This window comes from Zootoca vivipara, chromosome Z1, assembly GCF_965207765.1.
Source record: "Zootoca vivipara chromosome Z1, rZooViv2.hap1.1, whole genome shotgun sequence".
NCBI classification, from domain to species: Eukaryota; Metazoa; Chordata; class Lepidosauria; order Squamata; family Lacertidae; genus Zootoca; species Zootoca vivipara.
Window position 1 is genome coordinate 39,750,315 of NC_142583.1, and position 13,425 is coordinate 39,763,739.

General features: G+C 39.7%; 1 protein-coding gene across 15 annotated transcripts in view; it reads left to right on the top strand.

Annotated features, from left to right (window-relative positions):
- The window catches only part of INPP4B (inositol polyphosphate-4-phosphatase type II B), a 267,679-nt gene that overhangs the window by 162,325 nt on the left and 91,929 nt on the right, over positions 1-13,425 (top strand). For 13 of the 15 annotated variants that reach the window (XR_015947735.1, XM_088660294.1, XM_088660300.1 and 10 more), the window contains 2 exons: positions 2,354-2,433; positions 10,576-10,687. Coding sequence is in view for 13 of the 15 variants with exons in the window: in XM_088660294.1 (XP_088516420.1) it covers positions 2,354-2,433; positions 10,576-10,687 (192 nt within the window). In the remaining 2 variants the exon portion in view is untranslated. The other 2 variants (XM_088660303.1, XM_088660304.1) reach the window with 2 other exon arrangements.

Here is a 13,425-nt window from a genome sequence, read left to right on the forward strand (position 1 = left end):
AGTGGTGGGAGGCACCTGCTGGGGAACCCCCAAGGGAACTCCCAGGGGAAGAAGAGCCAGGGGATTGGTGGTGGTCAGATAATGTGTGGTCAGAGGGAGAAGACTGGGAGGAGGAGTTATTGGAAACTAAAGAGGCAACAGGGTTTAGTGAGCAGGAAGAGGCTGGGGCAGAGAGCAGTCCAGACTCAGAGGAGGGGGGCCAGGAGACAGAGATGAGGCAGGCAGCTGAGGAATCCAGAGAGTCTCCTCTTGCTGTGACCCACTTCCCTCCCCGCCAGTCTCCCAAAACACAAAAAGGAATTACCGTAAGAGGGCAGAGCAAGGAGCTACAAAACAATAAAGCCTTTGGAAAGGAACCAAGGGAGGAGCCTTAGAGAGCAGTGGGAACTTGGGGAACTTGGGGACCTTCAGTCCTTGCAACTACGAAGACTGAGCTGTTTTGTTTCTTTGAATAGTTAACTTCACTGACATTGGGTGTTTCACTGTTTTATTGCTGACCTAAGCCTGACTCCAGCTCCTAAAACTTAGCTAATAATGGAGCAATGGCTCAAACAATCACATAGGAAAACCTTTTACAGAAATGTGCTCTATTTATCTTGCTGGTTCTCCCCCCCCCCAATTGCTTGTGTTCAGTATTGTTTTTCTATTCCTGTGTGAGAGCATTAAACAAAAACAACAAAAGCGTTTCCATATTCATATATTCCCTAAGTATTTGGGACTCATTATTGACCTTGAATTATGGTGCTGGAGGAGACTCTTGAGAGTCCCATGGACTGCAAGAAGATCAAACCTATCCATTCTGAAGGAAATCAGCCCTGAGTGCTCACTGGAAGGACAGATCCTGAAGCTGAGGTTCCAATACTTTGGCCACCTCATGAGAAGAGAAGACTCCCTGGAAAAGACCCTGATGTTGGGAAAGATGGAGGGCACAAGGAGAAGGGGACGGCAGAGGACGAGATGGTTGGACAGTGTTCTCGAAGCTACGAACATGAGTTTGACCAAACTGTGGGAGGCAGTGGAAGACAGGAGTGCCTGGCGTGCTCTGGTCCATGGGGTCACGAAGATGGTCCATGGGGTCACGACTAAATGACTAAACTACAACAACAAATTGACCTTGTGGGTGTAGGGGAGGTTGGGAAGTATCCCTATGTCCAGGGAGACTAGAGGGGCCAGAAAGACTAGAACACACTCCTTAACCACTCTAGAGGTAGATTCTATTTGGAAATGGATTAGTACTGTATAGTAGAAGTGGTGGAAGCTTATGAACCTCTGGGGCATGAGCCAGAGAAATAAGTTCTGTAGGCCAATGCAATACCCTATAAAAAAGAGGGTTTGGTAATCTTCATATGAGAAAGTTGTGGTATGACACGTTTGAATTCTCCATATAGTCAAATATATCAAAAAGGTTATGATGGAAGCGAAATTTTAAACCATACATTTGTGGAGTGGGAACTGAAGAGGACTATTGCTATACCAAGCATCTTGCAACCAACACACACACAAAAAGCCAGAGATCTTTGGCAAGTTATCTTTTAAAATTGACTCCTAAAGAAAATGAAAAACGTGAAGAGGAAGAAGAGATGAAGATGCATTTGTTTTTGTTTGTTTCTTGCACTGAACAGTTTGCATTGCACAAGGATGCAAATGGCTGCCACTGGTTTAGAGGCACAGAAAAATGTAGGTCAATATAACTCTTATCAGCATAGTTGGATGGATATATTTCCCTGCATCTGTACTGTACTAGAATGAAATTGGCCTTCCTGGAATGGAAATACAGAAATGAATGCCTCAAACAGTGTGATGAACTGGAGAAATGTAACATTGCTATTAATATCATGTTCTAAGTGCTACATAAAAATATCTCTGGAAAACAAATATGCTTATATTTGGCAAATAAGGATGATAGTGCCTCAGGGTTTGAGAAATTACTGTAGCAAGAAGAACAGCCTTAAGATTCTGCAGATTTAACATTACTTGTGATATTAAAACCCCATGAATAGGAAAAAATAAGCCCTGTGCTGAAAACAAAACACCCTTTTTTATAGCTGTACATGTTCAGCATCCTATTTGTCAGGCTGTCATTCTGTTTGCTTTTTTATGAAAAAGAGGTTCTTGCCTCAGCTTTACAAATTATTGATAATAGTGTCACTGATCTATGAAGGCATTCCCCCAGATAATAGATCAAGAGAATAGTTTCCCATTTAATATTCCTCCCTTGCTACCAAGGAAAGATTTGCTGGTGTGAGGTTAAAAGATAAACCATTACAGCTTGAGAAATTAAATGAAAGTGCTTTCCTTCTTCCTCTATCCCACCTCATCCCACCTCTCTTCTTTTATTCCCTTTGGTTTCTAGCGAAGCTTCCTGGGTTGTACTACATTTAAAGTAGGTGATTTATTGAAATCAAAGGAGCAGCCACTGACACTCAGCCTGAGGTAGGTCTCTTGCTGTCAATGGCAAATCATGTCAAATTAACAACCTGTGACATTTAATGACTGTTGCTTGGCTGTGTTTTGAAACTAAAGGTATGTATAATTGTCAATTTAATTTTATACTACTTGTTCCACAAGTAAGTCTGTGCTCAAAGCTCTAGTTACAGGTAGGTAGCCGTGTTGCTCTGCCATAGTTGAAACAAAATAAAAAAATTCCTTCCAGTAGCACCTTAGAGACCAACTTAGAGACTTCTGTTTCAGTGTATCTGAAGAAGTGTGTATGCACATGAAAGCTCATACCAATGACAAACTTAGTTGGTCTCTAAGGTGCTACTGGAAGGATTTTTTTTCATTTTGTGCTCAAAGAGTTTCACATAAAAATCAAAGTCTAAATGCAGTAATGCAGTAACAATACATAACACTATCAATTTAATAATCAACAATTAATGGTTTGGTTCATTTTCATCAGATATCTGTCTTAAGTGCTCCCATTCTTACAAGGCGCAAAGCTGAAGTCAACCACAGGATATTTAAGCATGTATTTTGACCTGTGAATGTGTTTCATCTTATTTTAGTTCTGGCTCTCCCTAACCCATATTGCTGCCAGTTTATTAAACATAGCTGAAAGTGAAATAGGGTTGTTGGCCTGCTTTCCCTTGCTTGCTTCCTTCTCTCCCCTCTTTGGGGTGAATTCCCTGCTTCTGTATCTGGCCCAGGGGCATACCCAGGATCAAAACTAGGGGGGAGGGCAAACCATGGTCATTCAGGGGCGGGGCCAAGGCACGGGAGGGGAGGGGCCACGAAGTGGGAACGTGGGCGGGGCTGCAGGGTCAGCGGGCCCGATGACATTCTTAGTGTTTTTAAGTGTCAGGTGTAACTTCAGCCTGAACACAGCAGAGTTTGCGCAGGTTTTTCCGGAAGCTTCTGGCGGTAACTTAAATGACTAGAGGTCTGGACGCAGAGTAAAACTATATACAGGATTTATTAAAATTTAAAAAAACCAGAGTTTCTATGTACAACTTTTTTGTTACAGCTGTGTTCCCGCCGCCCCGCCCCCCAGCAAGCGGAGACCGAGCGGCTCTCGCTAAAGCAAAGCACGTCTCCTGTTTGCCCTTTTCCACTTCAGTTTTTGGAGGGGAAAAGTGCTGGTCTGTAAAATACATTAATTTTTTGCTTCTGGGGGGGCAGCTGCCCCCGCCTGCCCCCCCAGATTCTGGCCTGCTTTAGTCATGGTTGAGCATTTCATAGGGTTAACCATAGTTGGTGTAATTGCATGTGTACCTCTAAACCATGGTTAAAGGTAACAAGAAGATAGTATGGAATATGCACTTGGCCACTGTGAGAACAGGATGCTGGAAGAGATGGGTCTTTAGTCTGATATATCAGGGCTGCTCTTATGCTTCTGTATACGTGCTTCCATCCCATGGAACTGTTGGTTTGTTGGGTTTTTGGGGTGGGGTGGGGGGTTGGTAATAAATAATAACTTGCTTAATTCCATATGTTTATCCATACAGACCTGGATACATTTTTGGTTTAGGGACTGGAGTCTGAATTTGGAAAGCATGAATATTTGAATAATTTCTTTTTTTAACAAATCAAATTTTGCAGGGATCTATAGTGAATTGAAGCTAAGTTGCAAACTCATTTTATTTTATGTTTTAAAAAAGGAGAACAAAGTTATAATGATGGAGGAAGAGCTACACAATTGTTAGGAACCAGAACAGTACCCATCTGGACCAATTGCACCAGATTATAGTGCATTAATTAAATACAGGCTTTTACATTATCTCTTCCTCTTTCCTCAAAGAATTGGACCCAATAACTGTCTAATCAAGAAAGGAGCTGTGGAGGGCAGATGACTCACATCTTAGCTAATAGACGTGTACAAATTATCTATATTCCAGGCTCTGCTAGAGCAATGATGGCAATGAGTAATTTGTTCCTAACAGCTGCAATTATGTCTGCAAAGTGCCATCTTACGGAGTTCTTCTTGGTGATCAATGACTTGGTCAGTCAGCATTATATCTACTGAGATGCCAATGAGTTTAGCATCTCCTTTGCAGGCAAAAGGATATCTATTTGACTGCACTTGGGGGCCGCTTTTTAAATACACTCAGAATTTGAGAGGCTGGGGACACAGTCTTGCCCTGATTATTAGATCAGTTTCAGTTGGTCTTGCCCTCTCTGAGTGATGAAAGCAGATGGAACAGGACCTCACTGCTTACTAGCCGGGATAGATATATGCCCAATGAGCTAATGGTATCTCTCATATGCCCCAAATTCAAACTTACTTGATTTTCCAAAAAACCCAGAGATCAATAATAACAATAAAAATGGATAGCTATATATTGTTTATGCTGCTGTTCAGTTCCAGTTTAAATACTGTACTTGATGGGTTTTGTGTGCTGCTTAGGCCAACTGATTTTTAGTACCTCCTGTAGTACATGTTTAAGATATATACTGTACATCTTTATGGGCTGTGGCTAAGTGTTAGAGCACATGGTTTGCATGCAGCAGGTTCCAAGTTCAACCCCAGGCATTTCCAGATAGGGCTGGAAGACACTGCCAGTCAATAGAGTTAACACACAGCTAATTGGACCAGTGGTCCAACTCGGTATAAAGCAGCTTCTGCTTTATTTCTTTATTTTTGAGATACAACATGAAATTGAGAAGCTGTGGTTCAGAGATTCAAATAATTCAGATAGCATTGAATACGAATCATATTGTGCATGCTTAATTGATGGCTAGGTTTTCAAAACACCTGCAGGTTTTTTTAAATGCATGTTTATTCCTTAGGAAATGCAATTAATATGGGGCTCTGCACTCTTTTTCTCCTCACAAATCAACTTTATTCATTCAGTTATATACAGCTAACATAGTTGTTTCTGGAAGTGACAAGCCAAAGTGAAGCAGATGGGAGTCATCTTGGCTCTATATACTTGGCAAAACATTAGAAAAGTGGAGATGAACTTTGGCAAAGTGTGTAATAGCATTTTATATTAGGGTGAACAAAAGGAATAGTAAAATCTGTTCAATGACATTTTATTTATCACTAGAACTATCTGGAAGCAGAAAAGCTGCAAAGGGTTTCACAGTTTTAATTGGTGAATCTGCATGGAAATGGTGGTTTACAGAATGAATTAAGGATTTTGCAATAAAAATAAAAACCTGTTCTTTTCATCAAGGATTGCTGCTAAGAGCAATGTACGTATATATTTTATTAGACTGCAGGATTTTGTTGTGTGTATTGTGTTATGAGGGAGGGTAATGCTTGTGAAAGCCTGAGTGTCATAACTCAGTATGAACATGCAAATATGCCATCAGCTTTTCTTTTTTCTCTGGGTTCCTAAGTGGAGTGAGTGGAATAATGATTGGCAACAGGGGAGTGTGATGGAATTCTGGGCAGAGTTAAGAGTGAATAACAGGTAGAGCAGGCACCCCCAAACTTTGGCCCTCCAGATGTTTTGGACTGCAATTCCCATCTTCCCCGACCACTGGTCCCGTTAGCTAGGGATCATGGGAGTTGTAGGCCAAAACATCTGGAGGGCCGCAGTTTGGGGATGCCTGAGGTAGAGCGTGCTGCTTGGAAAGTGAAAGTTCAAAAAGAGAGTGACTGAGGAGACAAGGAAAAGGATGAAATGAGATAAGAGAAAGAGAGCAAGTGAAAGTATATGTAAAAGAGTTAGCATGGCTGATAAGAAAAAGTTAGTTATTATAATTCTGGTTACAGGTAGGTAGCCGTGTTGGTCTGGATCGAAGTAAAATAAAAAAATTCCTTCAGTAGCACCTTAAAGACCAACTAAGTTTTTATTTTGGTATGAGCTTTCGTGTGCACGCACACTTCTTCAGATATCTTCAGATATCTGAAGAAGTGTGCGTGCACACGAAAGCTCATACCAAAATAAAAACTTAGTTGGTCTTTAAGGTGCTACTGAAGGAATTTTTTTATTTTAGTTATTATAAGATAGGATACTCTGAATACTCCATATAAAGTGGTACCTCTGGTTAAGAACTTAATTCGTTCCGTAGGTCCGTTCTTAACCTAAAACTGTTCTTAACCTGAAGCACCACTTTAGCCGATTTCTGTTCTCATCCTGAAGCAAATTTCTTAACCCAAGGTACTATTTCTGGGTTAGCGGAGTCTGTAACATGAAGCGTTTGTAACCTGAAGCGTTTGTAACCCGAGGTACCACTGTAAAGTGATTCATTGCTTCAGGAATCTTGTTCTCCAGGTTCTTGTTTGGGGAAAAGGGAGTGAAATTTTAGGGCTTGCATGTAAGCTGGAAGGAAGAAAGAGCTGTATTAGGTGGAAGGGTGAGTCAGTGGACTGAAATAGTCTAAAGGAAATCAACAGATATGTGGCAGATTTTGGTGGAATTGAAGAAGGCAAAAGAGCAGCAAGCTAATATGGAAGAGAGATTCCACAAATAATAATAATGATAATTATAATTATAATTATAATTATAATTATAATTATAATAATTATTATTATTATTATTATTTATATCCCGCCCATCTGGATGGGTTTCCCCAACCACTCTGGGCGGCTTCCAACAAAAGATTAAAAATACATTAAAACATCAGTCACTAAAAACCTCCCTTAGCAGGGCTGCCTTCAGATGTCTTCTAAAAGTCAGATAGTTGTTTATATCTTTGACATCTGATGGGAGGGCATTCCACAGGGCGGGCGCCACTACCAAGCCGGCCCTCTGCCTGGTTCCCTATAACTTCGCTTCATGAGGTGAGGGAACCGCCGGAAGGCCCTCGGCGCTGGACCTCAGTGTCCAGGTTGAACGATGGGGGTGGAGACGTTCGTAAATGTACTGGGAGCCAATGTAGGTCTAAATTATACAAGAGTATTACCAGGTCTGTGCAGAGCTTGTCTGAGGCCTGGGGTGGAAGTCCTGTTTGAATAAAATTACGGGGGGGGGGGAATCAGCTGGTCCCTGTCAGGGCCCCTCAACCAGCTTAGCCTACTTAGACTCAGGGCAAGTGTACTCACCTCCCCACCCCCACCTCTGCACAGGTCTGAGTATTGCTAGTAAATAGGAGGAGAAATCACAATAAATTTACTCATGTTTTATAGGGGTTGCACAGATTTCTGAATGAGGCAGGTGAAGCTAAGAAAAAATCACATAGTATTATTTGGCTGAGATTGAACAATCAAAGGCTGTAATGGAAAAAGAATTGAAGGAAATGATTAAGCAAGCTGAAGAAAGTGTTGGACGATGCAATTTTGTTTTGTTTTGGCCACCAAGTATTAAATGAGCATCTTAGGGGAGGGGCTGTGTTTGTTGTGTTGCTCCATGAGCTTGCGGGCAACTTTGATTCAGAGACTTTAGATAGTAACTTAATTGTGGTGAAGGGGGAAAGCAGACTTTAGCATTGAGTGCCCATCCTCCCTTGAGAGAGATTAAAGCCCCGAGGAAACAGCTGCAAAAGCAAACACAATTCCTGTTGAAAGTCTGAATAACTGCAAAGCCAGCAAAAGAGATTGTCAAATTCTCGTTTATAGTTGCGACAAAGAATTCTGTGTTACTTTCAGGCCTGCAACCAGCTAAAATGCAGGAGAAAAAAAACACAGAAAAGGTAGCTGTGTGTAAAAATCACAAGGAACAGTTCTGATTAAGGGGAAAATAAACTCTTCCAAAAGTGGTAACAAAGATTAATCAGAGCTGTACAAAAAGTCTGTGGAAAACTCAACACAGAAAATTCTTACAAGCAGCAAAAAATGAAGGCATCTGGGAGGGTGCAAGCCCTGCTTGTGTGAAAATGAGATTAAGCTAAAATGGAGTCCAGTGAAGAATTAAATATTTCTGTTCCACCAACACATCTTCCTGCTTGCTGATATGTTCATTTTCTTCCCTCCTTCACTTACAACTGAGATTTGGTTCTGTATTGATAAATCTGTCTTTTTCCTCATTTCACAAGGTAGGGAGCCCTGCTTTCCAATGGGAAATAGGCTATTTATGAGCCACAGTACTGAACCAAGTATTTATTCCATTCCATTCCATAGCTGTGTAGAACTTGTTCTCAGTACGCTTGGACTCTTAAAACAGCATCAAACAATGGGAACAATCTCAGACAATAAAAAGACAAGGTGAATTTGCAGGTGTTTTTTTTTCTAAGTATCCTAGATGATGGCTTTTCTCAGTTGCATTGACTGATTAGATCTAATACAGCTTTACAACCTGCAGAATAACTCTTCGAACAATTCATATGGGCAATGACCATATTTCTGCTTTGCTTTACCATATACTTCTTGATTGTTTTCATGCATGAGGATAGCAATGACAGTAGACAGAAATCTCAAAAGTCTATAAATGAAAATAAAAATATAACCTATCAGCATAAAACCATTATGAAGGTGATTCAAAAGTTATGGTATATCTCACATACATGACTTATCTAAATTTACGTTACGGTTCTAAGTGTACTCTAATCACATCACTTCTGGTAATGCCTTGTGAACTTCTTGATCAATAAATCATGAACATCTAAGTTGTTCCTTGTTAAATAAATTACTTATTCTGTTTTTTGGGAGTGGATGTGTTTGCTGCAAAAGAGAAACAGAGAGAAGATTGCATTTGTAGCCTTATGGTATATGATTGGCAGGCTACATACAGCTTCATTGCATCTGAAATTCATAGCAACCGACAGGATTAAACCTGTGACAGTCTGTAATCCATAGTTTAATAGCTGAATATTTAATGCAAACTGGCAATGAGTCAGAAGTTAAGCAATTTCATCAAAACATTATAATCTGCTGTAAACTGACAGTTTTGACCAATGCATCTGTTGTGGCAACTGGGATTTTTAAAGGTATATGTGAGCTAGCAACCACTCTTTGTTTTTGCATATTCACATTCTCCTTGCACAAACAGATTGCTTGGTTAGTGAAGCCTCTTTTATTAGTGCTAGTTGTGAAGGGAGGGAGGCAGAGAGGTATAATAAGGTCAATAATACAAATTAAAGGGGGACTTTCCATAATAGTTTAAAACAGAAGTAGGAAGCCAAAATGTAATATTCATGATTTGCTATTACAGATTAACTGGTGAGATTTAGTCCTTTATCATATGCTACCAGTCAGGGATGCTGGGCTAAGAGATCCGCAGAAGTCCAGAGCTGTCATCTCTTATTCCTGCCTATGGTGTTGTGTAATAGCATTACAACCCACCTTATAGGTTCAGATTTTGGAAAACTCTTCCATATGTTAATTGATTGTGTTTAATGTGGAGGACTGATTTCTGTGTGCATAGTGTGCATCATGATGCCATGAAATCAAATTATGGCAAAAATGTAGATGTGATTTCTGCTTTAAAATCTGATGTTGGTCTTGCCCACAGGGAAATGCACCCTCTCTATTTATAACATTGAAATTCTGTATTCTCCTTGGTATCCGAAGGACTGCCTTCTCCTGCAGGAACCTGCCTGTTTTGTTAATATTTTCTCTAAAGGTGGTTCTCTGGTTGCTACTGCCAGCTAAGGAACAATGGATGGCTACCAAACAGGAACTTTTCATTGTGGCACCCAGACTGTGGAACTCCCTGCTGAATGATATAGCTGCAATACAACTTTTATTACTGTCTTTTAGGCACCGGTTGAATTCCATCCAGTTGTCTGGAGCATATTGCATTGTACTACAGAAAATGACTGCTGAGATTTAAACATCGGTTTATGTTTTTTTTTAAGTGTTCATTTCTTTTATAAATTAATTACTTCTGATATACATTCTGAAACCATGCAGACCAAATTACAGTTGGGGGGTTTCTGAGTCAGTAACTTACAAATTACAGTACAAGTTCCTTCAATACTGCATCTTAACTCCACCCTTGTAGAGACAGAAATGTAGTTAGTTGCTGCTGATAACATTTGTGATGTTAGTGTTTTTTCTTCTGTTCCGATCCGTACAATAATGTGATATGGGATTATAAATTCTAAAAGTGAGGCTGGATACAGTGAGCCTTACTTTTTCACCTTTCGCAGAATTTCAAAATGTATACAGTGTAGGTTCATCTTTTAAAGCAGCCGTTGCAAATAACGATTTGTCCACTAGTTTTCAGACTGAAGGAAATGGATGTAATTAGTTACTGCCACACGAGCAAAAAATTAAATCTTCCCTCCCTCTCTCCATTTTTTTTTCAGGAGTACGGATGGTGGGAAAACATTTGGCACTATAGATGTCAGCCTTGTGAAGATGGGGGAGGCAGAGAATGGGGAGGCAGATCACATCACAACAGATGTGCAGGGACAAAAGGTAGGAACCCAGCTCAGTGCACAAATTAAATTAGAATGATCAGATATGCCAGATGCCTATGTATTAGTATGGTCACAGTAGACTTTTAAGTTTGCATTTGCAAATTAAAATGAAGGAACTACTCTATAGAATAAAGCATGAGGCCGAGTGTTCAACTCTCCTAACTAAAAATACACTGAAATGGAACAGTTTTGTTACAGAACTTTAACTCACATTTTGTTAGATCAAAATTACTAATTTAAAAATCAATCAAGCATAATTAGTTCAGTGTGAGAAATTTGGATAGGTTGCGTCCCTGTTTTCCACCCCTCTCAAGTGCTACTCAGTACAGAAAGCAAGCTTTAAATAATAGTCTTCTAAAGAAAAAATTGTCAGCTAGCTGAGGTTCAGTTTTGGTAGGAGTGCTTTGCTTCCAGGATTCTGATGAAGAATCAGTTTAATTTTTCAAATGATTCCTTTACTAATTTGAAAAAAGACTCGCCTTATGATTATCCATATTTGGACCAAAAAATATAACAACTCTGTTGAATATTTTGAGGCATTGCGCTAAGTGAGAATGGAACATTTCTTCTCTGGCTCAAATTAAAATTGAAGTGGTTAAAAAAAATGGAGTGTGTATGTGAGCAATGTTCACCGTACAGTATTTGAAACAAGCGTTGTGAACCTGCCTAAAAATCATTTCTGTCCTAGAAAATACAAGTCTGGAAGAAATCTCTAATTGTAATGACAATGATTTTCAGTTGATAGCATAGCAACATGGTGCTCCTGAACTAATGAAAAATATATGTGACGCACTCAGAGTAATCTGAGTAATCCACTTCTGGTTTTTTGTAACAATAACCCTCCTTTGAAACATGTACCTCTGATTCTTTTCTTTGTTACTGTTACCTTTGATCTGAAATGAATTGTGTTCAATTCCATATAATGAATTGCAGGTAAGATGTCAATCTTAATAGAAAGATGCAGTAGAAATTTATCATGTGCCCAAAACTTTCACATTGAATGCAAGGGGGGTGGGGAGAAAACATGGCAATTAATTCGTCTTCCTGGATTCACTTGTTTATCTTTGCTTCCTGTTTTACAGAATTAGCAGCAATAGTGTTTTCAATATTTAATTCTGTTTCAATGGGGATTGTAGGTAGGGATGGGAGAGAAATTCACTGAGCAAATTTGCACTTCCTGAACCAATACCCAAAACACAGCTCTCCTTTGAAATTAACATGTCACTGAATTTTGTAACGGCCAACCAAAGAATGCATACAAAAATAAAAATAATCAGTGAAGATCATGCACAAAAATGCATTCTAATAGTGGGAAATCACTTGTAAAAATGTTGCATAAATTGACAACATTGCATATATATGTACATACAGTGTTAGAAACTAATACTGTATATGAAAGCTAGGAGCTAAATGGCACCTTAAACATAGGCTATGGGCACAACAACGGAATGTCTAGGTGGATTTTTAAAATAACAAGAATACAAAGCTGAAAATGAATGAACTGCAGCTAAAATATTATGTTCATTTTTCACATGGTCTAGTCCTTTGCCTGTCCACCCCACTAATATTTTTAAGAGGGTCTCTTCTCCAGTGTTCAGAGAGTCGTTGGAAGTGGGGAGGCAGAAGAAGGTCCTCATTTCCTTCCACTCTGCAGGTTTAATCTGAAATCTTAGGTGCAGTACCGCGGCCAGAGCTCAGAAACTGCTTGCGCTGATATTCTTCCCTGTCGCAAAATGCGCCTAGAACAATGGGAGTTTCGAACCCTGTGTACATATATTGTAAGAAATACACATGAAAGTACACCCGCATTTTTGTGTGAACTTCTTTTAATAGTAAATTTAAGTGGAAATGGGGTGAAGTAAATTTAAGATTTGGGAAAAACAAGACTCCAAAATTGACAGAATAATCAGTCTCTAGTTTTGGCACTTAAAATTGGCTAGCAGGAATGTTGTTGAATTCTCCCCTAGCCCCCAATCACTGAATGCCTTTCTGACTTTCACGGTATATAAATGAGGCTGGGAAAGGGATGTGAGCATTTTACCCCAGCCCTAGGAAGTGGGTAATTCCAGTTCTTCCTGTTTTAGGGAACATTCTACTTGATTTAAGATGCACCTCTGTGATTGATACAATAGCAAGAAAGTTATGGACAGTTGTCTTTCTCTCAGACAATTGGCTGCCATCTCCTTCGTGCTCCTGAGTTGACACAGCAGCTTTATGTAGGTAAAAACATAATGTTTTTAAATTGGTTTAAGAAGATTATCTTTCAGACAATGTAATAGGGGAAATCATGATCAAGCCCCAACATGTTGATTCCCAGGATATACTTCAACAACATAAGTGAGGTCACTTATCCTGCCAATTACTTTTTGAAAACATGCTTTCTTCAGTGAATAAGGAGGAAAATGAATGTGAGCTATGAATTAGCCCAGGAGGCTGAGGGGATGGAGTTTTTTGTTTTTTTTTAAGGATTGGGAACAAATGGAGCCATGACACTGTAACAATGAGGGACTGGTGAAACAAGATAAAATGAATGCATCTCTGAATGCCTATTTCAAAGTACTGTACCCTTCTTATAGCTCCATAGTGGAGGGCTTTGGATGCTTTGAATGGAACATTTTGTAGCACAGTAATGGAGCCTGATGTAATTTATCTGAGAAAGTTTATGAGTTCAGTTGCTGAACTGCCTTGCCAGGTTTTCCAATCACTAGGAGGCTTATAAGTGCTTCTAGTTTAATG